The sequence below is a fragment of the Lissotriton helveticus genome, chromosome 8 (assembly GCF_964261635.1).
Source record: "Lissotriton helveticus chromosome 8, aLisHel1.1, whole genome shotgun sequence".
Lineage (NCBI taxonomy): Eukaryota > Metazoa > Chordata > Amphibia > Caudata > Salamandridae > Lissotriton > Lissotriton helveticus.
In genome coordinates this window covers 357,013,685-357,040,123 of record NC_136069.1, presented here as the reverse complement: position 1 = coordinate 357,040,123, position 26,439 = coordinate 357,013,685, and the positions used below count along the sequence as shown (strand labels likewise).

The following is a 26,439-nucleotide window of genomic DNA, read 5'->3' as shown; positions in this document are numbered from 1 at the left end:
AAATGTCCTCTTTACAACATGGGCAGTCACAGCTTAGATTGATTATGGTACTGTGCTGGACACTTCAGACACTTTGTGACGGTCGCATACCATGGCTACATCTTAATACCCCAAGTTCGTTTCTATCTTACCATCTAACGAAACAACAAAACATCATGACAAGAAAGGACGCAACATACACCATGCTACACATAGAGAAGTTGGAGAAATTACCATTTACTGTTCAAAATACTTTCAGCGGATTGGATAATCTATGGGTTTATTCCTCTGCCAATTTGGTCATTTCATTTCCAATACTGTTTACAACACCATCAAGTAGGCAGATACGAAGCGCTAGGAAAAGGATATGTGCACAAGGCATGGATCCTGACTTTAAGATATCACTGTAGGAATGGCGAGACGGAAATCTTGCTTAGCAGGACTGACTTACAGAATATTTTAGGGCATTTTTTGTTGTGTAGGGAGGTTTTACTTCATAATGCATGTTATGCATCTATTGTAAATTTGTCCTGCTATCTGAAGGGTTTTCCAGCTGCGGTGATCCATCAGGATTTCAGATTACGTTGGAATAGGAGTTATTAGATATTGAACAGTCAGAGCTGCTGTGGCATGAAACCAGGCATTGCCTATCTGGTAAAGGTTTCTGCAGTCGTAACCTGTTGCACACAAGTACTGTTTCCACCTGCCCACACAGTTTGGGAGGCAACACTTTGCCGTTCGATAAAGATTTGTGCACTTTGATGGTTTGAACAGACTGAAAGACTTATTTTTCCAGAAGTATGTGGCCTTAATATCTGCAAAGGAGACATTTGATCTTCAAGTTGCAAGATCTTCTTCTGAGATACACTCCACACTAATTTCCCATCACATTTTGTGGAACTTGTGCACCGCATTTCTTGCATAGCAGGAGTGGCACACGTTTTAAGACAACAGGCTCTGGGTTGGTTAGTACCTTTCAGACAGTCTTCAGAGTTATTCCATCATTCATACACTCCGTTCTAGGAAGCATTTTGGGAGGTCTTCCGCTGGTCCTGTTCCTGATTGTTGGGACTTTGCTTTTACTTTTTCTACTCTGCAATGGATGTCCCATCAAGAGGCCCAATGGAATTGACATGTCTACATGTGCTCCTGTGTTGTGAACGCATGATACAGCTTTTTGGTGCACCCTTGCTTCAGGAACTAAATGAACACTGATTCTTGCCCTTTTCGGCCTCTGTGGCTACACTGCATGCAGCCCGTATTCCGGTCTCCTGTGCACTTTCGAGGGTGCCCTGGACATATGCCTAGGAATGCAACTGGAATGGTCTCCGGACATTGACCTACTGGTGAGCTTGTTAATGGCCTACTTGTACTGTTGTCCCTTCCGCTTGCCATTGCTTCTGAATGCATTGTACGAGCCCTCCTTGGATGCTTCTGCTCGTAGTGATGTGGATTTTGGCTCATCTTCTGAGGATCCCGCACTGGCTCCTCCTCCTTTGGAAGCTGCTGAAGTGGATGGATGAGGACATGTTTGCTCTATGGATCTGATCTGACGGGTGCCAATGGGAACATTGTCAGCTCCCTATCGGAACACAATCAATCCGACAGTTTCAAGTCGTGGGACTTTTTTGATTCAACTTTCTTTTTAATGCAAAACTGCTTTTTAAAATTTGTTTTAAGTACAGCTTTTATATTTTTAACGATTATTTAGTGGCTTTCACTATCCTCTTTGCTATTAAAGAAGCGTGATGATTTCTTAAGATTTTAGTTGGGTCTTTTATACTTACTGGTCCTTACATTTTAGCATTAGTCTTTATGAACCGCTTTTATCAACTCACATCTAAGTAGTAGGTGTCACATGGTCAGGATAGGCCTGATAAGGAACACAACCGTTTACATGCTCATGTTTGTTAAATTGCCTTCTCTTTTACACATTATGGCTTTTGACATACATTTGCTTGCGTGACAATGCAGGATAACATTCTATGAATCGTTATTGAAACATTTCCACTTCGTAGGCACCCTATCATGACACCTTGAATACTCAGTAAAAGGGATAAAGCTCACTGGGCAAATGTCATTGTTGTTATTGTCCTTTAAACAACAAAGCTATCAAATTAGACTAAACAATTGCGGCCTACCTGGAGTTTCGACATGGCCACATGGGTGCTGTTTATTATACATACAGAACCACTTCCTTGTTTATGGCTGAGCGGAATCATTCTGGCTTATTCCTGATGTTTATGTTGTCTGACAAACCCACAGTTTTACCCGAGAGGTACAAGCTGTGTGACATGATCTAGAATAATTCTTATTTTTGATTATGTACTCTGTATCTGAGCCTTCATGGCATTATTTAGCATTTCTCTATAATGCTAATCTGAGACTTTTGCAATAAAACCCTCTAACTTTTACCTTATCTAGAACTGATTTATTGAGTGGTCCCAGTTACCTATTACTCTGCAAGTTTTGTTGGGCCTAATGTTGAGGAGGTTGGGCCTAATGGGAAGGAGGGTGGTGTCTCATCACCTGATCAAGGGTATAGGAGCCGAAGCACCAGAGGTAAACATTTACGTGATCTAAAATATTGGGGTGCAAATATTTGGATTCAACTCCCGCAAGCATAGGACGAGATAAGATCTTGTATTGTATTAAAACAACAGATAAACACAACAGGGAGCCAACAAAAAAAGTTAAACCAATCTTAGTTAGATGAACTGAAAGACTTAAAGACAAAATACAGAAAGATAATGAATGAGAGAAAATCATGTGTGTTCGGTTGTGGAAATGGAGAAAATTGAGATTTCCAACAATGCTGGTCTTTGGTGACTCAGGGTCTGAATTCTAAACCTTCGTCTCTAGAATGTGCTGTGTAAGAATGTGCTCGGGCTGATCACCTTTCCTCTCTTAATAGACTGCACTCATTATGGAGGTTGTGATGGTGATACCACAGGGAATTCTGTGATTAACGGTGATGCGCTAGCTCTAATAAAGCTTATTCACAAAGTTATCATTTCAATGAGGCAAACAAGGACAGCTGCTCCTGATAATATCACAGCAAAGAGTCTGGATCAGCACCCTATTTGGTGGGCTATAGCAATTGCTCATTGTTTAAGTGGGTGGCTGTATCAGGGGATTCGCTAGGGTCATGAAAAGATAAAACAATAAAATCTATTTTTAACAAGCATTGCCAAAGGCAATAGGTCTGGCCTTGGGACATTGGTGCCATGGTTAATTTCTTTTTTTATTACATTATTGTGCTACCAAAAGAAAAAAAGAAAACACATGGCAACCTAAACATGTCGGCCATAAGCTTGCATTAAAAATTATTTAAAATGCATGACTGATGTGGCTGTTTTAGAAGTGTTTTTCTTTTACACCAGCTTTTAAGCTGTGCCATGCATTTTAATATTTGTGAAGGATTTAAATAGAAACCACAGGCTATACAGTACTACAATGTCACCTAAACACTGATAATTTTAAAAGAAGACAGAATATCACTATCTAACTAAGCACCCAAAGTGTAGTTAATGGTCTATATTTTAAGTTAATATAAAAAATTACTCAAATTAAAAAGCACACTTCGAACAAGATTTTCACAGACAAGAAAGGAATTATAATTAAGTAGATGTGAACATTGTGCACAGGTTTTGGATAAAGTAGGTTGACCCACTGCCCCATACTGTATATTGTGGTGGGTGGGTGAGTTCAGTGACCAAACCCCCTCTATGTATTTATATTATGTATGATTTCTTGGGAAACATAATAGTCTGGTGAGACAGCTCTCTCAAAGGCCAAACTGTTGAAAAGATGTAAGGTCCGCAATTAAATTAGGTTCCAGGATAATGGTTTTATTCAGGAAAGAAAGAACAGCTTAACATCCACAGACTGGCCAAGAGCGCAGTCAAGCTCCAACTGACCAATACAGAATCTTACCTCTAGAACATGGATAGAACATTCCAAGTTCTGAGAAGCTTGTGTACCAAGAAGCACACAAGCAGCATACAACACAAACCAAAGGGGAATCGAAAGCGAGGCAGATAGACACCCAGAAACAAAGGTACAGTAATACTTAAATTCACTGACAGAGTCAGACACAGAAGAATATGAAAGGTCCTTTTGACAAAGGGGAAGGTAGACAGACACCAAGTTACACAACAAGAGGCTAAAGACAGACCATGCACACACACAGTGACACCGGGAGAGGCTTTGGAAGGGGGACAGACATACCTGGTGACCGAGATGGAGTGAGGGAGAAACGCAGCTTGGCAGCCAGAAACAAAGCCAACGATCAGAAAGAACGGGACCGTGACCATGAGACACAGAAAGAGTCATAGGAGGGAATATTAATATAAAAAGAGGTAAGTAAGGAGAGACCTGCACAGAGAAGGGTACTTATCCATGGATAAAGTGAGATATTGACATCTATCAAGTAGCACAGGGAAGTATATTGGACATGCAATGACACAAAAAGGGACAGGGAGAGACCGAAAGAATCCAAGAGACACAGGAAGAGATAAGGGAATGATAGATGTGTGGTCCAAGATGTGGGATAAGACAGACTGGTAAGAGAGAATGACAAGGAGCCAAGAGTCCTTGAAAAATGAATGGCTAAGTCAAACCGTCGTCTAACGACACAAAGAGAGCTAGAGGAAAAACAGACACACATTAACACAGGGGCAAACAAAGTGTAGTAAAGATGCCATCAGACAACCAGTAGCCCATGGAGGAGAAAGAGAGGCAGAAAACGAGAGGCACAGATGGTGGCAGTAAAGTAATATGCTGGCACACAAAGACATTGGGAGATCATAAAAAGAAAGCTAGAGATCCAGAAAGAAAGGGTGAAATAGTAAGGAGATAACCAGACACAAGGTGCACAAGAAAAGAGAGAAAAACAAGCATCCAATGACATGTACACAGACACGCTGACAAACACGCACATGTTGAGAAATAAAGACAAATATAAACTCTTTTAGAAATAGTGATTAGCAGACACACATGGCATTGGAAGACAGTGAGACACAAAGAGATGAAGGGAAAACTATAGGTGAAATGGAAAGATGTAGATGAACACAGTCATGCGTAGGAGTGAAGGGCATATGGACATAGATATTCCGAGAGCTAGAGGAGATCTGAGAGGTCTCCAGAAACAAGGGGAGAGTCACAGGAGGAGCAGAGGAACCAATGAGGAGAAGGGTGGAGGCACAAATAAAGGCACTGACACACGAATGTTAGAGAGGAGGCAGACAGACAACAAGGGGTGAAAGTGTAGTTGAACAATGACAGACACATAGGGTTTCTCAGAGGGCTTGGGAGAAAAATAGATGCCACACAGGAAGAAATAGGGTCTCATATGGTGGAGATTTGATGGAAAAGAAGAGGACTGTCTCTTCCAACAACATATCTGCAACACATATTCTAGCACGGGTACTCATTCTCAATGAAGTCATGGAAGTGCACAATATGGACAAGAACGCTGCAGAATGTGGCACTGGATTTTGTGTAAAATCAATGGGTCCCACATAACACTTTTAGTAAACAGAAATACAGGTAAATGCACAGCTGCAGTGGCCTGTATTTCATGTACAGATTACTTCCTGTAAATTAGCAAAGTAATCTAATGCCCCTGTTTCAGATAACTGTATGTTACCAGCAGGTTACACGTTTGATTAACCGAAAGCCTCCACAGCTGTAACAAGCAGATAATACCACCCTGGCCTTTTAACAATGTACCAACCTTTCCTGCATGACATTGGCTTTGCACTGTCCTCTGTTCTTAATGCAACTATGGTACTTTGTCTTTGCTCTTAGTTGAAGTTGAACGCGAGAGTGTCTTGATGAGATTTAAAGACGCGACCATTGGAGCAGCTATTACGTCAGCACCTTAATGACCCTATTGAGGAGGTGGGAAGTGGGACAGTGACACTTGCGCCCGAACGTGATAGACACGTCAGAAGGGGAACATGCCCTAGTTAATACAACCGATGACCGAGCTAAAAATAAAACTGTAGAAGCTGGCAGGAAATTAAAAATATCCTCCCACATCGCGAGTCATACAAACGCACATATGGCTGTAAGGATAAGATCATTAGCACACATCAGATTGTGACATTTAATTTACCATGACGATTTCCAGAACCATTTCGAAGGTATTTATTTATAGGCGATATAATTTCATACAAAACAGATGCAGTTTAATTCTTATCCAGAGTTCTTCATATTGTGTCGAGAGATTATTTGTTTAGACGCATGTGTCATATAGAGACATTAGCATTGGCAAAGGGGGAAATTGCCCAGCGCCTCACTTTCCCTTGGCTCCTGTGAAAGTGAACGTTTTTTCTGTCTCACTTCTATTTCTCTAACGCAACCTTTGACATATATGTTAATATTGTTTGGCATCATGGGCCCTGAGTAAAGTCTAAATAAGTCATAGAATTCGGAGTTGTGGTGAACCGCGGTGTCAAAATATTTTGTAATCCGTGCCCTCAAAATCCTTAAAATGATAGTGGCGTCATTAATGTGATAGAAGGAATGATTAGAAAGACCGGTACTTTACCTTTCCAATGAACAAAACTTATTGCACTGCAGAGTCCAACAGCAAATGGTGCAGGGCAGGGTTTGAGATGTTTCCTAACTTTCAAAATAACGAGTCAAGCTTTCAAAATAACATATAATTCATTTTATGATATTGTTTCCTCATAAAAAACATGTTTTATGATATTGTTTCCTCGTAAAAACATGGTTTATGTTATCGTTTCTTCATCAAAAATGCTTTTTTATCAAAGTGGCATTCGTGCATTTAAAAACATCACTTTTCAGCCCTGTTTTGTCGCAGTGTTTCTCTTAATTATCATTTTTAAGTGAGACAATTAAATCGGAATGTCGTAGTTGTGATAACAGAGGGAATTGTTATGTTTGAAGATGGCCACTACATTTCCTCACTCAAAAGGCAGAGACATATAGCTGTTTCGCTTGAGAGCCATGACTGCTGGGCAGCGGGGGAGCATCATTACTCGAGCAGCTGAAGAGCTCCTGGCGCTCTGGTTCACATCTCGCAGCTTCATGTTAAGAACAGAGGAGAGTATCCTGGTGGTGCTTCTGCATCAAGGCCGGTGCTTTTTAGGATAAACCAATAACAAAGCACAATCCCTTTTGTGCACAAGAAAATGCGGTCTCACAGTGAAGCTAGCCAATGGCTAATGTGGGAGGACTCATTGTCTCATGCCAGTGCATAACAGAACCTGAATTACAGAACAGACCAATGGATGAAGACAGCTAGAAGAATCCCCCTAAAAAAATACACATATTCAAATGAAAAAAGACAAAGGTTACACGGACGATATAATTAGGAAATATAATTAAAATAATCATAGAAATTCACTGAAAAAATGAAGGTTACAGGGACGTTATAGTTAGACTCAGATTTTACTCATACAAAATCATTGAAATTCAGCAGCTATAGTTACCTGAGATAACTATAACCCATGCCCCTGCAATGTACTGCTTATGACCTCACATAGTATATTACATTACTCATGACATGGCCAGTGACATCACTCATGACTTCTCAAATGACATCACTGATGACATCGAGTGAGTGTGTTTCGTAAAATTGTGTTCAATCTAAAGATATATACATTTAAGTTAAATTAGTATACTGTGTGACTGGCTGTATGAGTGTGTGAGTGGGTCTCCGTGTCTGTATGGGTATGTGAGTGCGAGTGGCTGTGGATCTGTCAATGAGGGTGTGAGTTGCTGTGCTGCTTTCTCATTGGCTGAGTTAGTGGCTCTATGGTCTGTAAGTAGGTGTGCTAGTGGTTTTCTGGGTGAAAGTTTTTTCTTTTAGTTAATGAATGTTAAACATTTGTACTAAGCAACTACAAATGTTTAATTAGTATACTAGGTGTACTACTAATGAGTGATGCTATATCTAGCATATGTTATGTGAGTAGCTGGGTGACTGTATGTATCCATGTGTGTCTGAGTGGATGCATGGGTGTGTAAGAGGATGTATGGGAGTATAAGTGGGTGTGTGAGTAGCTGTGTGGGTGAGTGTCAGTGTGAGTGGTTGTATTGGTGAGTGAATGAGTGAGTGGGGGTGTGAGTGGGTGTCTGAATGGCTGTACGATTGAGTGACTGGGTGTGTAAGTGGATGTATGCGTGAGTGAGTGAGTGGGTGGGTGTTTGGTTAAGTGAGATGGATTATCAGTGCCTGCATTGGAGAGTGAGTGTCTGTGTGAATGTCTGTATGGGTGGGTGAGTCAGCGGATATGGGAGTGCTTGTATAGATGTGTGAATGGGTATGTAAGTGGTTGTATAGGTACTGAGTGACTGTGCTGAGAGGCTGTATGGGTGAGTGAGTGGGTGTGAGTGGCTGTATAGCTGACTAAATGTGTGTGTGAGTAACTGTATGGGTGAGTTTGTGGCTGTGTGAGTGACTGGTTGTATGAGTAGCTGTATGGGTGAGTGAGTGGTGGTGTTAGTGGCTGTATGAGTGAGTGGGTGGGTGTGTGAGTGGCTCTACGGGTGTGTGAGTTGTTGTGTTGATTAATAGATAACTGATTGCTTGTCTGGAGACTAATGATCTCCTAGACCACTCACAAATAGGCTTTAGATAGAAAAATAGTATGGAGGTCACACTTTTAGTGGTGTTCGACAACATCAGACTATTGGCAGACCAAGGCAAAGCTGCTGCCCTGATCCTACTAGACCTGTCAGCAGAATCTGATATGGTGTCACATAGTCTTCTGATGAAAAAACTACACGAAATGGACTTCATTTTAATACTCTACAATGGTTCAGCTCCTTTTTAAGAAACAGAACTCAGACAGTACAACTGAGTCCTCTTACATCTTGCCCAAAAACAGTCAATTGGTGAGTTCCACAGGAATCATCGCTGAGCCCAACACTTTTTAAATGTTCATGTCTCTCCGTTAATCCTGATTGTGGAAAAATGGGGATTCAACATCTGCTCTTATGCAGATAACACACAGTTGATAGCAACAGGGGAAAGACATGAGGACACTAGAGACAAATTGGTTATCTATCTATCAGAAACCACAAATTGCATGACGAAGCATTGTCACATACTAAACGCTGTGAAGTCAGAAATACTACTTTTTGGGGGCGCAAACCTAAACTGGAACTAATCTGGGTGGCCTACCCTATTAGTAACAGTGCAAGAGCCCAAACTGGTAGCAAGCATTCTAGGAGTCCTGGTAGATACTTCATTATCCATGCAAAATCAAGTAAAGGCAACGTGCAGCAAATGATTTGCCATTTTCAAATTGTTAAGGATACTTTTTAAGAGGAGACAATTGGAGAAAAACTGTAGTTCAGGCTATAATACCAAGTAGTCTGGACTACGGGAATGCCTTCTATGGAGTCAATGAGTCAAGCTAGCCTGGCTGATGAGGGGTGCTGCCCCGAAACCAGTCCCAGAATGCTTGTTTCCAGTACAGGGAGGACCGGGCCTGGTCGGTTCAGGCAGGACTATTCCCACGGGGACAGGGTCAAGACTGATTTGCATATGGCTGGGTCTCAACTGGAAAGGCATGGGGAGCAAAACAACGGTAGATTTAGGCCCAGATCTCTGTAATGTGGTGAATGTTTGACATTGTGCAGCATTCTGTCCATCAATTGTTCTATTTGCATTTGTCACCCCGAGTGAGACGGGTATGCTCAGACATGGGTCCTGCTAGCCTTGCTGATGAAGGGTGCTGCCCCGAAACCGGTTCCAGGATGTTTGTTTCCGGTCCGGGGAGGACCTGGCCTGGCAGTTCGGGCTGGACTGTTCCCACGGGGAACAGGGTCAAGATTGATTTCATATGGCTGGATATGAACTGGAAAGTCATAGGGAGTAAAAAAACGATGAATTTAGGCCCAGATCTCTGTACTGGGGTGAATGTTTGACATTGTGCAGCATTCTGTCCATCAATTGTTCTTTTATCATTTGTATGTAGGCATGGCAGTTTACTTGTTAACATGACTGCAGGTGACTCAAAATGCAGCAGCCAAGTTAATCTGTAAGAAGAATAAGTTTAGTTTGTCATCGGTGTATATGGAGATGTTACACTGGCTGTCAATGCGACAAACAGCAACGTTTAAGTCACTGTGCCATGTGCACAGAGTACTAGATAAGACTGGCCCTATAATCTTAACATAAACCAATACTCCTGTCCGACCTACCTCTTTATCTGGCAGCCCACACAAGGCTCAAATTGGGCTGTCCCACAAACATCAGTCTTGCCATACTCAGATGTGCAAAAATATATTAATTTTTATTAATCTTTTTGGATTTTAATAATTATAGCATATTTATTTGTAAAAGTATAAACACAATCTTGATAAGCATTTCGTTTATTATCAAATGCAATTGACATATACAACAGATATTATTTACAGATAAAATACATGAAAAGACGTGTGTTAATCCTAATAATACAAACACAAGACCCCCTATCAACTAACCTCACATCAAACAATCTCACCTCTCATACCACAATCTCACAATCAGTACACTCTCATACGACTAAGTATGAGGGGGCACCCTCAATAACTGACTGACATAAACCGATGATAGGAATCGCAGACTGGGCAAATCACAATTTTAATCCGCTTTAGTGTTGTCTAGTGGGGGTTCCCCGCAGTCTGGTCAACGTACGTTTCGCTGGGAATGATTAGCTTCCACCTTCATTAGGACCACTCTTTTTAACTACTTTCAGGTGAGTGGAGGGGGGAATCTGCTCATGGCCCCATTATAAGGTAGGTGTTTTTCTGAGACACTCACAGGGCAATGAGGGTATCAGATCCTCATATGAAGTGTTGCGAGTCCACTTGAGCAAGCAGATGCTGCTATGATACCACTAGTAGTTGGTAGTTGGCAATTAGTATTAAATATATGTAAGCCTTCCAGACATGTTCTGCCAAGATGTGTCTTCTAAGGGAGATGTAGAGTCATGGCCTTCCTATTTGAGCCGGGTTTCATCAGCACAGTGTTGCTTGTAGACTTGTAGAGCAGTGATTTCTTCTGGCGTCCCGTTCCATCTGTGAAATGGTATCCCTATAATATTGCAAGACAGAGTTGAATTCTACTTTCCTTCACGAGAGCTGAGAGCCCGTAATTTTGCATTAGCAAATACCAGGCGAATAAAAAGTCATAGAGGGAGGTCGCTTTTTCTCATTTGAGGCTGCTGTACAATGGAATAAATTACCATTATACCTACGCCAAACTAAAGTTCATATGGGTTTGAGGAAGAAGCTATAAACATGACTATTTAGGACATAATGCTTCTGGGCATCCTCACTAATGAATGGCTTTAGAAACATCAGGGAGTAATACTAGGGCCATGATATCCCATTGGGATGAGTGTTGCACTCTATAAATACTGTAAATAAATTAATTGTGTGGGTACTTGTAAGGTCTGTGAATGGGTATGTGAGTGGTTGTGTGGGTGTGAGAGTGGGTGTATGAGAAATTGCATAGGGGTGTGAGTGGGTAGGTGAGTGGTTCTATGGATGATGTCATCAGTGATGTCATTTGAGATGTCATCCGGGATATCACAGACCATGTAATGAATGATGTAATATGTGAGGTCATAAGCAGTGCTTTGTAAGTTAGAATTAGCTCAGCTAACTATAACTTCTGAATTTCAATGGTTTTGTACAAGCGAAATCTAAGTCTAACTATAATGTCCTTGTACCCTTTGTTTTTCTCAGTGAATGTATAAGGTTTTTTAAATTCTATTTCTTAACTATAACATCCCTGTAACCTTTGGCTTTTTCAGGGAATTTTAAATGCTTTTTTAATGGTATTTCATTACTATACCGTCCTTGCAACCTTTGTTTTTAAGTGAATTTCTTAGGTTTTTAAAATTGTATTTCCTAAGTGTAACCTGTAAACTTTGCGAGTGAGTGTGTAAGTGAGTGCATGAGTGTCTCAGTGAGTGTGTGAGTGTCTCAGTGAGTGTGTGAGTGTCTCAATGAGAGTGTGAGTGTCTGCATGGGTCTGGGAGAGGATGCATAAGTGTCTCACTGTGTGTGTGAGTGGGCCTGTGAGTGGGTGCATGGGTGTCTAAGTAGGTGTGTGAGTGTCTGAGTGGGTGAGTGAGTGGGTCTGTAATTGGGTGCATGATTGTCTGAGTGGGTCTGCGAGTGGGTGCATGAGTCTTTAAGTAGGTCTGTAAGTGGTGTGTGAGTATCGGAGTGCCCTTTGTTTTGCCCTCTTCTGCTCTGTTTTGCATTTTCTGTTCATGTTTCTGCCCTGTTTTGCCTTTCCTGCTAGTTTTTGCCCTGTTTTGCCTTTTCTGCCCTCCATTTTGCCTTTTCTGGTTGTTTTTCTGCCAGGCATTTTGGCTTTTCTACTAATTTTTCTGTTTGTTTTTCTGCCATCCATTTAGCCTTTCCTGCTTGTTTTTCTGCCCTCTATTTTGCCTGTTCTGCTATTTTTTCTGCCCTCTGTTCCGCCTTGTCTGCTCATTCTTCTACCAGGGCCATTAGTGGCTCTTAGAGGGGAGCCATGCGGCCACCCCCTTCTTTCATTTTCACAGGGTGGACCCGGGGAGGTGGTGGTCACCAGGGTCGTGCGCCCCTCATCTATTTTAATTGCTGGCCCTGGAGAGGTGGTGGTCCTTGGGGCCCCATGGGCCCCCTTCAAATATTCTTTTTTAGCCCCAGGGAGGTGGTGGTCCCTAGGGCTTCATCCAGCCCCAGGAGGGGGTCTGCGCAGTCCCCCTCACATTTAAAAATGAAGCCCCTGGGAGCATGTGGTGCCCGGCGCTCCCTTGAGCCTCTGGAAGAGCGTCCAAGTGGCCCCCCTCCATTATAATCACATAGCCCCAGGTAGGTGGTGGTCCTTGGGGCTCAAAAGAGTGTGTCCCCCTCCTTTATATTAAAAAAGCTACACACCCCTGGGTCCTGGCCCACCCGGTTTCTATATTATGAACAAGCACAGGAGACAGCACTACATCAAAAGGTGTCACTACCTTCGGAAGGAAGCACAGGTTCTCAGAACCTGTTTGTCTTGGTAGAATGTTGTGTGGGGAAGGTGCACAGAAAGTGCTTATAGTTCGTGGACCCTCCTAGCCGATGTAATTGCCACCAGAAAAGCTGTTTTATCATTGGTAACCGGAGTAAACAGTTGTCCAGTTGCTCGAGGGGAGTGCACATGGGAAATGTTAAGGCCAGAATGAGGTCCCGGTGGGGAATAATGAATGACCGTGATGCAAACAGATGTTGTGGTCCCTTGAGGAAATAAATGAAAATAGGTGATTTGAACAAAGAACGTTGGGGCGGCAAGAAAACCAATATGGCCGACAAGTAACCTTTAACAATGCCCAGAGCAGAGCCCTGCTAGGTCAGAGAAAGAACAAAGTATAAAAGTTGGGATAAGGGTGCAGAAAGAGGTTCAATAACCTTGGATGCACACCATTTCACAAATTTGTCCCAACGGCAGGCCTATACTGTCTTGGTGGAGGGATACCTGGCTGCAAAAATATAGAATTCGAGAGGAAGGTCGAAAGCTGTCAACTTACACCACTGAATCTCCACCCATGTGGACAGAAGGTGCGCATGTTCGGGTGCAAGACCCTGCCCTGCTACTGCAACAGAAGATCCTCCAGAAGGGGCAGCCGAATCGGAGCACCGATGCTCATGCTCAGGATTTTGCATGTCCAAACTCTCCCTGCCCAATCAGGTGCCACCAGATAGAATTAGGCCCAGTCGTTCCTGATCTTCTTGAAAACTCTGGGCATGAGTGATATTGGCAGAAATTAGTACAGGAGGCCTGAGCTCCACTTGAGATGAAAAGCGCCTGCAAGCGAGAGCCACTTTGGAAACTCCAGCACGAAGAAGTGCTGATATTGCGCGTTCTCGTCAGTGGCGAACAGATGTAGCCAAGGTTCTCTCCAGTCTTGGAAGAGACCTTGCACCACTTCTGGATGGAGATACCATTCCTGATTCATTAGGCATGGACGGCTGAGTTCGTCGGCTCGGGTGTTCAGATAGCCCGCAAGATGTTGAACCACCAGCGTAATGCCCTGACATTCCAGCCATGTCCAGAGACGCAGACCTTCACACAAAGTCCACAACCCTGCCCCATTTGTTGCAGTACCACATGGTAGTGGGGTTGTCCATTAACACCTGAACTTGTGTTACCTTGATCGAAGGAAGTAAGGCTTTTGATGCCAGTTGGATTGTCTGCAGTTCGAGCAGGTTGATGTGGAGCCAAGACTCCACAGGAGACCAGAGCCCGCTGATCTCCACCTCTCCCAGACAGCTGTCCCAACCCAGGAGTGATAAATCTGTCCCAACAATCAGTCCTGAGTGCTGAAGGGGTCTGCTGCTGACCCAATCGCCATTCGTCAGGCACCCCTGCAGGTCTTTTGCAATTGCCCCTGAAATGTGAACCAAGTTGGAGAGATTCCCCTGATGATACTCCCACAGGGACATTGGGTCCCACTGCAGAGCCCACATATGCCAGCAGGCATATTTTACCATACCAGCAGGATGCAGGAGGTCATGAAGCCCAACAGACCCAGATTCTGTCGCACAGAAATCCAGGATAGAGGCTGCCTGAATATCATGGAATTGTCAGAAGACAGGCCCAAATCTGCACTGAAAGGCTTTGACAAACGGTAGTGCCTGTGAGAGAGTAAGGTGGGACTCTAGCAAAGTGACACCAACCTAAAATTAACAGAGAGTCAGAAAACAAGCAACCACGTACCCAAATACAAATATACAGGAAATAGTTACTAAACTATGCGAGTTCCCATCAGTCCACCATCGAGACCGCCCTTCATCATCTGGGATCTCTGGTGCATAATTTCTGTCACATTAGCGGTTAAAAAACCTCTGCTGGTGGATGACTAAACCAGGCACAGGAAAAACCACAACGACTGTACTAATGGATGCAGAAATGTATCATGATGAATGCATGCGCCAGCTGAATGACGTTAGGACCTATCGCAAACTGGACAATGACCCAACCGACAGGTTGACTGTGGCCATTGGCCATATTGTCGAAGAAGGTCTTGCAGAGGGATGGATTACTGACAAAGAATCTCAATATTTACGCACTGTCCATCCAAGGATGCCCTATTTCTACATCCTTCCCAAGGTACACAAGCCACAACGCCCCCCTCCCGGTAGACCCATCATATCGGGAATCGGTTCACTATTGGAACCTTTATCTACATTTGTAGATTTCTTCCTTCAACCAATAGTGCGGGAGATGCCTACCTATTTGAAGGACACTAAGGATGTCCTTAGGATTTTGCCTGATATTGATTTTAATATGGACCTTGACTTTCTAGTGTCCTTTGATGTGGAGAGCCTATATACCTCCATTCCACAGACTGAGACACTGGAAGCTATTGAAGCTCTTTTAACAGCTAGAGACTTAAATTCCATCACACCAGTCAGTTTCATCATGAGTTTGGCAACCATCGCCATGACCGAGAATTTCTTCGCTTACGAAGAATCGATCTACCTACAGGTTAGCGGGACAAGCATGGGAAGTGTTTTTGCTCCTAGTCTCGCTAACCTGTATGTACATACCTTCGAACAAACACACGTACTCGCAGACACTAATCCCCATCTTCGGTGTCTGCGAGTATGGAGAAGGTATATAAATGATATTTTTGTCGTGTGGCGGGGGACGGAAGAGGAACTCCGTCAGTTTCACACTTGGCTAAACGAAAGAAACTTATTTCTGAAGTTTACCATGGAGTTGGACAGACACAAACTAGCATTCCTGGATTTGTTAATCTCTGCATCGGGAGGGGGGTTACAGTCGGAGCTATACCGAAAGCCAATGGCTAGGAATTCCCTGTTAAGCTACGACAGCTTTCATCCAAAGGCGCTGAGGGACAATCTGCCCTTTGGGCAATTCCTCCGCATTCAGAGGAATTGTTCCACTAAAACGGCCTTCGCCCTACACTCCCAAGCTTTGGAAAGAAATCTGCATGAGAAGAAATACCCTAAACATCTTATAAAAAAATCCCAAAAACGTGCAGCTAACAATAACAGGCAATGTCTTTTGGAACCAACACCTCCAAAGAGCTCACAAGAAAGAATGACTTGTGTGAATACATTTAGTACACTCTCAAACCAAGTCCAAAAAATTGTGAGGAGGAATTGGAAAATCCTTAGGACTGGGAGTGATCCTATACCTCCCCCTTTGTTTGCCTTTCGGAGAGGCCAAAATCTGAGGGACCAATTGGTCCATACAAGGCCCAAAACCATGATTCCTCGAGCTGTCGGCACCCTCTGGGACATGCCTGCAGTCACCGGACACCATCCCTGCGGGGGCTGTGCGGCATGTCCACAAACGACAAGAACACTATCCATAGACATAGGCACAGATAGACCTTGGCAATTAAAACGGTTTACCAACTGTAACAGCTCCAACTTGGTCTATTTAATAACATGTCCCTGTAAATTAAATTACGTGGGGATGACCACCAGAAAGGTAAAGTTCAGAATTTCTGAACATAAAAGTTCTATCCGGTGCTGTAAACAAGCTACCAAACTGACAAACCATTTTCTGCAGGTGGGTCATCAGCCCACCGACATCATGTGGACAGTTTTGGACCAACCATGGATTCCATCGTCAGTTACTGATACGGCGAAATTTCTGTTTAAATGTGAACAAAAGTGGGTCTATCGCCTTCGTAGTGATGAACGTGGGCTGAATGATGCCATCCCGTGGATGTCCCTTTAGGCAGAAGGGGTGTCTTCATAATGGACCTTAATTCCCTTGATAGTATACAGCCCTTGGGAATGAAACACCGGCACTTTTGTGAATACAGAAGATGACATCTTTGTTGGGGTAACAACATTACCCACATAGTACGTAGGAGTGGCTGTAATATAAAGCGATGGCACCATGAAATTCTGTTAGGTTCTGGTGCACAGGATCAGTTTGGTTTTCTGTTGGTAATTTTCTGCCTAATTGTCTAAGTAGTGAGATGATCATCCTGCTTTCTCACTATTTGATTATGGATTCCTCTGAATTTGAAAGAAGGATACATCTTCTCCATAATGCAAATAGTTTTGCATTGTCAATGCTTAATTCCGCATTTTCACCGAACTATCATTAATATGATTTTGTAATCATATAAACTATTGTTCACGCAGCGCACTCACTATGAAAACGCGTTCCCTGTTATTGACAAGATAATCAGCGAACAAAATCACGCTATAATTTGGCGGGGCGTCTCGGCAGACTCTGTCATGGGACAGAGAGTATTCGGGAACTACATTTCCCAACAGCGAGAGCGCACCAAGCAGCGAGTAGGCGCATGATGTCATCACGCGCGCGGGGGGCGTCGAACATTGAAGCGCAGTGAATGCGGAAGCGAGAAAGGTTTATCTGCCTCGCCGGAGCACCGAGTCGGTTCCTCCCTACGATAGAGCTTAGAGGGACGACCGGTGCACCGACGGAGAGGTAAGACGGCGGGGATGTATGCGCATGAGTGAGAAAGGCTGTGTTCCGTTTTTTACATGCAATATTGCTTGCGTAACATTCTGGCATTGCAGTTAAGTGTGGATGCATGCTTACACTTGCTGGAAACAGTGATGACTTTAGATAGCGCTGTCATCAACTCATAACTACCCTTCATTAACTGTGGCTTACTAACCAGGTGCTGTTCCACGGCGCTGGTAGGAATGTGATGCTTGATGTGGAGCATGCTAAGATCGATTAGTTTAGGAATACATTTAGATGTGGATACATCTTTTGATTTGTTGTTTATTTTTAGTGCGGTGCATCCATTTACCTGAGCTCGTGCCAGGTGAGGTGGAGTGGTTCCTTCTCATCAAGTGGGTGAGTGAACCGTAATCTACAAATTTGCTGAATTGGTGATTTGTGACTAAGTTTGTTAGTCTGAGTGCTTGGCAATAGTAGCCTATGTCTAGCACATAATAATGGCACGCAAAGTGCACGTTATTTTCGAATGCAATCATGACTCTGTACCCTTATACTATAATTTCTCCCCTACTTTTAGGATGAGAGGATGTTGATACATACACTTTCAGGTGATATGGTTTTTGTTATTTTTTATCTTCTCTAGCAGTAGCATTAATGGTCCCGAGGAAGCAGCAGGAGATCACTAGACTCCGGGTGTCTGCAGAAACATGTCGACCTTTCATCTTTAGTGGCTATTTGTTAAACCACTATTGCACTGTTTTTATTGATTTAGGAGTGTGAGGGTGTTTATTAAATTGTTTTCCCGACCACTACTTAATTTTAGAGCATCTTTCTTTCACTTTCACAAACACATTTTTTTCTCACGCACTGCTATTTTTAGTTCCCATCTAGACACGCTTTTTTCTGATTCACATCTGTAAATATCGTTGTGGTTTTTCCTGTGCCTGGTTTAGTCATCCACCAGCAGAGGTTTTTTAACCGCTAATGTGACAGAAATTATGCACCAGAGATCCCAGATGATGAAGGGCGGTCTCGATGGTGGACTGATGGGAACTCGCATAGTTTAGTAACTATTTCCTGTATATTTGTATTTGGGTACGTGGTTGCTTGTTTTCTGACTCTCTGTTAATTTTAGGTTGGTGTCACTTCGATACAGGGGGCTTAACAGTGGGGTCTATAAACTTTCCCCTGGGACCTTCTTTGTGTGTAATTTGGGACTCTAGCAAAGAAATGCTTACCAACCCTTCACCATACTGACCTATTACGCACATTTATGCAAGCATGCAGCGGACACCTCTGATCCGTATAGCCTCTTCTCAGCAGACTTGGTCAGATGATATTAATGCGGAAATCAGCGAGGCACAGTGGTCCTTTTTTCTGCACCCATTCCCAGGCTCTCACAGTTATAGGCTGCATTTAATTCCTTTCAAGTTTTTATACAGTTTCTATCAAACGTCAGCGCGGTTGAGTCGGATGGGCCTGGTGGAGGATGTGAGCGTCTGTGCTCACCATGTGTGGACTTCTTGCATCTGGCCTGGGAGTGCCCTAAGGTCCGGGACTAATGGGTAGAGGTATTTGGTGAGATCGCCAACATTACAGGTCATGCTCCAGCCATCACGCCCCATGTTGTCCTACTAGGCTATGTTAAAGAGACCCCTTCGGAGGCCCCTAGATTGACAACAACGTTACTACTGCTTGCTAAGCACGGGGTTGAAAAGCACTGGGGTAGATGGACGGCCCCCACGAGGAATCACGTCCCTGTCTGCGCAGACAAAGCTGACATGTAGCCAAACTACACCACCTACCGACATACAGAGGTATTGCTCGAGAATTTCCAGATTCAGTCTGGCACCTTGGGACTATTCTAAAGTAAGGAATCTGGGGCTAGAAGTCTCTATCATATGGACTAAGCTCACAGCTCAACCACTACTTGAGACAACGCGAGGTACACTGTAGGGTTTATAGCATGAGGACTAGATAGGAAAGACTATATTGATTAGTCTTCCTTTTCTTCAAGTGATGCTGACAATAGGGAACTCCTCTCAGACTCCCCAGATGTTCTTTTCCCTTTTAGTAATTACACCTGTCCCTGAGGCTGAGTAATAGTCCATGTCCCTTGGTCCCGTACTGATTTGAATAATATCAAGAAACAGTTTCTCAGCATACCTGATAATCCTGCAAAATTCTCTGACGAAATGTAAATGGATTTTGAAGTGTATCGGCTAAACTGAATAGATGTGAATCAGATGTTGAGACTCGCTGCACTAAGTGAGGTGAGAGACCAGCTGATAAAGAAGACCAGCCGCTCAAAACGAACCAGCCTTAAGGCATGGCAAAGGATGGGTTTTTGAATGTTGTGATGGAGATGTGCAGACTAGGTTAAATATCCCATGTATAAAAGAGAATGAAGGAGAGTCCCCGGCAGATTAGTGAGACAGCCTAAGGGATGTTTTTGAAAGTTTCTTGTCATACACCATCCTACTTAACAACCTCAGGAAGCTGTTGCTACTGCCTTTGTGTACAGATTATTAATCAACATGCATAATCAGCTGTGAACCCTCTGTATTAAGTGGCAAACCAAGAATTTAGCAGAGCTGGTGTCAGTGGCTAATCGCTGTGTGGCCGTTCAGGAAAGGAAAAAGGAGTTGAATGAATCTAAATTGATGCCCTTGCAAATGCAATTGTTTCAACAGACAGAAAAAGAAAGGGTAAGGAGAGCCTCGAAACAAAAACAAGACCGGAGAAGACAGGGGGAGGACAGGCAGGCTGGAATAATGGAGAGGCAAGCATGACCCTCAAGGAGTGTCAGATTTTAATTGTGGTCAGTTGTGACATCGGCAAAGAGATTGTCCTAACCTAACCTCAGGTGTTGCTCTTCAACCAAACCCTCCTGAATCTACTCACATCATACAAAATCTATATCCATATTACTAGTATGGCCTAAAAGGTGTCAACTGTGTTATTTGTATGATTATTACTTCATATCAGCATCAGTATAGTCTCTGAGTTTCGTTCAATATCTTTCTCAAACTTGTCTGCATCTTAAAAGAATGTGTTCGGATCATGTATCCTGTTTCCATGACACTGGGTCTCATTACTCTCAAACATGCATTCTTGGAGGTACTTCTTCACCTGCAAACCTGCTGCATAGAGACATGTTGTGTAAACTGAACTGTAATATTATACTTACGAGCAAGAGGGTTTTCTTTAGCATCCCGCAGATTAAAATGAAAACCTAGCTGACTTGTGTGAATTAGATAATCAGAATGTTAAAAGTGATGCTAAATTGTCTGAACATTTGGCTAAACTGGATACACATGTTTCCACCTCTGTGTTGTGCTCATGTAAATGCCGTTGGATACATTCTCTCCATTGACCCAGGTAAGAACTAGGTAAATCTCATGAAGAAATTGCCCAACTTTCCACAGTACCCCTTACATTTGGAAGCAGAAGCTGAAATGTAATCTGTTATTGCCAATTTTTCTAAACATATTGCTCTGGTGTGCGCAGATGTAATACCCCTTATTCTTCACATCGAAAAGGCAGGCAAGCCAATGTGTACCGTTTTATCTGCACCATCAACAGTGGGATGATTCTCAGTTTTCCTGTAATGCCTAACCCCACCAACATCCTGTTCTGCATCCCACTCAACGCCTCATGGTTCATCATGGTAGATCTGTTGTACGCTTTCTTCTCTTTCCCCATTCACAAAGAGAGTCAGTTTCTCTTCATGCACTCATTCAGTGTATTTCAAGTAACATAGTACAGGCACCCTCAAGGTTTTACTGAGTCTAATTTTGTCTCTTCTCAAGTCTTATAATGAGAAGGGCACACCTTGGTGTTCCTTGTAAATTCTATAACAGTAGAATATGTTGATGACTTGCTACTTGCGTTTGCCACCCTAGAACAATGCTAGGTGGACTCCATCAGGGCTATTCCCAAAAACAACTTACACTTGTGAGTAATGTACATGTATAATTTACTCTTACACTTACTACTTTTGGCAATACACAATATCCAACTGCAAAGTTATTCAAAAGTGTAGACTTACATGTCCCCCCCCTACCCAAAAAATGCGGTGGAACCAAACATCCAAGTGTAAGTTACTGTTGCCAAAAAAGGAACATTAGTAAGTCCAGCACCACACATTGCCAACCACTGGTACTGCAACAATCGCCCACAGAAAATAATGGAGGTCCGGACTTAAACTAAAACCACCTCATGAGAAATACAAGTTACATTAAATTAAATTATTTAAAATAGTTGAAAATATAAATAAATGCAATGCAATGCTAAAAAAATAAAAAATAATACATATTATATAAATATAAAATATTTGAACAACCTTTTTGGAATTTTTATAAATAATGTGAAATTAAATGTTAATAAAATATAATTAAATTATTTAAAAATAATTCAAGACATGCTAGGGTGATTGATATTGGCAAAACACAACACAGGATGCAGTACGCCAATGGTTGGAAGATGCGTTGTATGGGAAAGGATAACTTACTGTGCTAATGCTGTGCCTAAGTCTTGTTGATTACAAAACCTCAAGAAAATCTGTTCATTAAAAAATAATTCTATACATCACTTTTGATAATTAGTGATGCGAAATAAAAATATTTTTTTACTGTAGGCAGGAATTTATTGTTTTAATTTAAACCTCTGAAAAAAGAATTTTATGTACTTTAATATATTTACATGAAAGATTTGATTCACAATTAAGTTAATAGTGCTGCAGCATTTTTCTCTTTTTGTTGTTAAAGTATATGGAAAAGTAAAAAAGTTTTTTTAACTAAAAGAGTTAGAAATATTGTCTTTATGTTAAATATCAATGTAAATTAATTGTACATATTTATTTTAAATATAGAACAAAATAAACAAATGCTACAGAACTACCGGGCCTTGAGCCAACCATGATGGGTTCTGATATGATTTATTGGCAAGGTATGGATGCCTAGAGATGGAAAATATGTGATAGTAAGTCATAACTCTTTGCCTTTTGAATGTTACCACGCCACTCCCAAGATACCTTGATTTAAATTGAATTGTTTTCATGATTTTTATTATTGTGAATTGCATAATTAAACATTGCAATTACAGTAAATGTGATTATATAAATTGATACTAATTATAAAAGTAATTATGGCTATATTAAATACACTAAGTAACATTCATAAATGTTTTCGTTAATTTATTTTTCCACTGCTGGTGGTGAATGTCCATACAGCTTCAAATAGAGGACCGAATCAAATATGTCCCTCTGATCCCCAGTGTGTAATTCATTTATGGTCTAATGTCCAACATGGAGTTACGCGGACAGGGCTACTCATCATGGAAAACTATGTCAGAGGCAGTTCAAGTACGGAATCACATTCCGCTGTTAGACAGTGAGAGAAATGTGGAAAGCAACACAGTTCCCCAAGTATTGTACCACAGGAACTGCAGGAGCCTGTTTACTATGAAGAGAGATTTACAGACTATTAAGCGAAAAGCTGAAGCAAGTGTCAGTGATGATGCTGGAAAGAGTGAGTGCACGAGTAAATCCTTAGACAGACGAATATCATAAAAGTCAAATGTGTGTGCTAAAGCATGTATAGTTTGTGGAAAGATAAAATGCTACAAGGGAACATCAACGTATCAGAAATTAATCAAGGCCAAGGAGCTTAAAGCTGGCAAACGACTTCTAGAGTGTGCAACCATTAATTGTGATTCAAAGATCTTAGCAGTTTGTAGTAGGGACATAGTGGCTGAAGAAGCCCATTATCATGCATCTTGTTATAGGAACTATACAAGGGTTAAAGCAAAGGAGGAAGATCATGCATCTAGCATTCAAACCGATGATCACTACAAAAATATGAGAGCTGAAGAACATGATGAACTATATTAATACATTACAACTGTGATTATTCCAAACAAAGAGGTGACGACTCTCACTGAAAGGCCTGAAACCCTCATGGCATGCAGAGAAATACAGGGAATACACAGAGAGAAAATCAGGGTCTGAAAAGAGAATTATCAGTTTGAAAGGTTAAGGCAACAGACATGAACAAGATCATTGATCAAATATTATCACACATAAGAACAATTATTAAAACAAGCTTGATATCAACACCATGCCCATATCATCCATCAGACGTTGATGAAGATTAATTTACAGTGCCTGATTACCTTAAACGGTTCCTATTAGGACTTATGACAGGAGATCGAGATGACACAAAGTCGTCCACAAGGGTCGCCTTACTTATGCAATCATTCAGTTAGGACATTATATATGCAGTGACAAATGGCCAGCAGATACTCCCCAAGCAATTGTTGCTTCCTTACACTGTAAAAACGCTGACAGGCCATGTTGAAATAATTTGTACTCTAAACAGATTTGGTCATGCGATTTCATACACCCAACTGAAAGAAAATTATACCTCCTTGTATCTTCAAAAACTTGATGCTAACTAAAATTAGCAAATTAGTCTTCCAGCCAACATTCAGCATCATGTCTTCACTAACTTAGCATGGGATAACATTGATAGGCTAGAAGAAACTCTTACTGGGAAGTGGGCACAACTGATTGAGTCAACAGTATAGCTGCACAGACCAAGTCGTTTGGATCATAACCTTTTAATACTCCTCTCCCAAGCAATGAGAATCAAAAGCAAAGAACATTAACCACCACAAATACTGACGCATTGTTAATGCATGTTTCTGGTGAACGGGTTGGGCCTCAGCCATTGATAACAAGTACCAAAGTAATGCCGTAATGTTTTGCCCAACTGAAGCTTGCACAAAATAAGGAACATAATCTGAGTTGTTACAAGACAAGAAGCGAGCCTCACACGGGTAATACCATGTTGGACAAGATTTAACACTAGTACTAGAGACGTAGTTAGTGTATCACAAGATTCCATTGGCTACTTGCCCACGATTAATGCCCCTGCAACTGAGTTAACATCTGTTTCTGAAACTTTGAAATGGTCAGAGCTGATAAGGGAATCACTGCATTTGGCGAAAATTGTAGTGGTCAATGGATCAAGCTCTCTATGCAAAAGCTACTGAGATCATGTGGAAGCATAAAGCAATATACAACCGAATCATTCTTCGAATGGGCACCTTTGACACCATTTGCAATGTCATGTCCATTCTTGGAAAATGTTTTCAAAACGCTGGCCTTTGCGATCTTTGCATTGAAGCAGACATGATAGCAGAAGGATCAATATCATCAGTACTAGAAGGTTTTATGTACAATCGTGCAGTTCGAGTACACAAGTGTGTGTATGAAGCTATGTTGAGACTGGCTTGGTTGGAATTTATCCCCTGGGTGGTGAAGAATTATGAAGAGAACATTCAGGTAGTTTACTCCTTCATTGAGGATGTTAATGATTTTACAATAGACCTATGTCAACAGAGATCAGATGACCTCTTGCAGAATGCTGCCTTTGCTGAAGTAAAACAGCTTTGGGATGTATTCCTGGAAAATCTTTGTCATGACAATAGAGAAGTCTCTACATTTTGGATGTCGTATGTGGATATTGTTGAAAATGTCTTGCTCGATCTGCTGTGTGCTGCTTTAGAAGGAAATTGGTATTGGCATCTAATTGCCATACACTATATGATCCCACAGTATTTGCTTATAACAGGATGAACTATGCTAGCTATCTTCCTGTATACTATGCCAACATGATGATCCTTGCAATGATACATCCAGATATACACCATGACATCATCAACTGATGCTTTTCCCTTCAAATTTCAGATGGTAATCTGTCTGGACAAATTTTGATCGATCAAGCAAAAGAGGTAACAGTCAACAAAGACAAACATACTCTGGGTGGTACAACAAGGTTCAACATCAAGGCAGGTGCTGTGAAAAGATATTATATGGCGGCTGAACAAAGAAGCGCCTTTTCAGGTCAGATAAGGGAAATGGTTCATAACAACAGAACAGATCTTACTCACGCAGACCTACACAAGTCACCAGTTAAAAACAACGAAGACATTGTTACGAGAGCTGTTAGTCTGGTGCAAAGATGGAGAAACCCATTTGTTGGACCACATGATCTCATTAGTCTCTCCATGGCAAAAAAGGCATCGCAAGACATAGTATCCGACACATGAAGGCGTGTAAAATAGGTGAACAGTGCTATCCAGGCTTCAAACTTGAGGGAGCTGAGAATAATCCACCTATTAAAAAGTTTCATGCCCCAATGACAATGAACAAAATAAAAACCTTCACTAACATGTCCAAAAATAAGGCAGTGAACAGCAGTAGTAGGACAATCATCATGAAAGCAGACAAAGCACTATTTGGTAGAATCATTGTGACAGCACAGAATCGGAACCTTCAAATGGCAGATGTACTCTCTCATCCCTTAGGACCTTCACCATGGGCTTTAGCAACTCCAGAAGGTCTGTTGCAAAAAAAAAAAACAAAGCTGTTTTAGCAACATACTTGCACCAGTTACAGAGCATCTCACCTTCCCAGATTGTCAGACAGAGGAGGAAATTCCTAATCCACGTAAGGAATAAAACAGCTCTCATCACATTTCTTGTTAACGAATGGAGGAAACCAGAGTATTTTGCAAAATTTTAGAATAAAGCACTGTTTGCGAACTGTGAAGATAAATGCTACAAAATCACATCTCAAGGGAGCCATGAAGTGCCCGATCTCAACAGGACACATGAAGAAGCAGATGGTATTTTGTTGCTGCATACTGCACAAACTGTTAATGAGGGTTATGAGGCAGTAATGATTAGCTCAGAAGAAACAGTAATGTTTATTATGTGTTTGGAATCCCATGACAGGGCTAAATTGCATCTGAATCGTGGTATTAAAATACGTTTGCGAGTCCTTGACATTGAGAAAATAGCTTCAACTCTTAGTGGAAATGTTTGTCGAGCAACAATAGGTCTCTATATGTTTACTGGATGTGACACAATAAGCGCATTTTCAGGAAAAGTAAGTGCATTCAAAATCCTGTCTGCCAACAGACATACACAAGAAACATTTTCGCAGCTCGGAGATGAATGGGATC

General features: G+C 41.9%; 1 protein-coding gene across 4 annotated transcripts in view; it reads right to left on the bottom strand.

The window, feature by feature from the left end:
- Nucleotides 1-26,439, bottom strand: part of B3GLCT (beta 3-glucosyltransferase) — a 1,060,368-nt gene that overhangs the window by 171,225 nt on the left and 862,704 nt on the right. The window contains exon 13 of one of the 4 annotated variants that reach the window (XM_078657147.1): nucleotides 23,929-25,815. The exons of the other annotated variants lie outside the window; for them this stretch is intronic. Within the exon in view, the coding sequence (XP_078513273.1) occupies nucleotides 25,770-25,815 (46 nt within the window). The 3' untranslated portion in view covers nucleotides 23,929-25,769. Of the gene's footprint in view, nucleotides 1-23,928; nucleotides 25,816-26,439 lie in introns of those variants that run through there. 4 annotated transcript variants of the gene reach the window in all.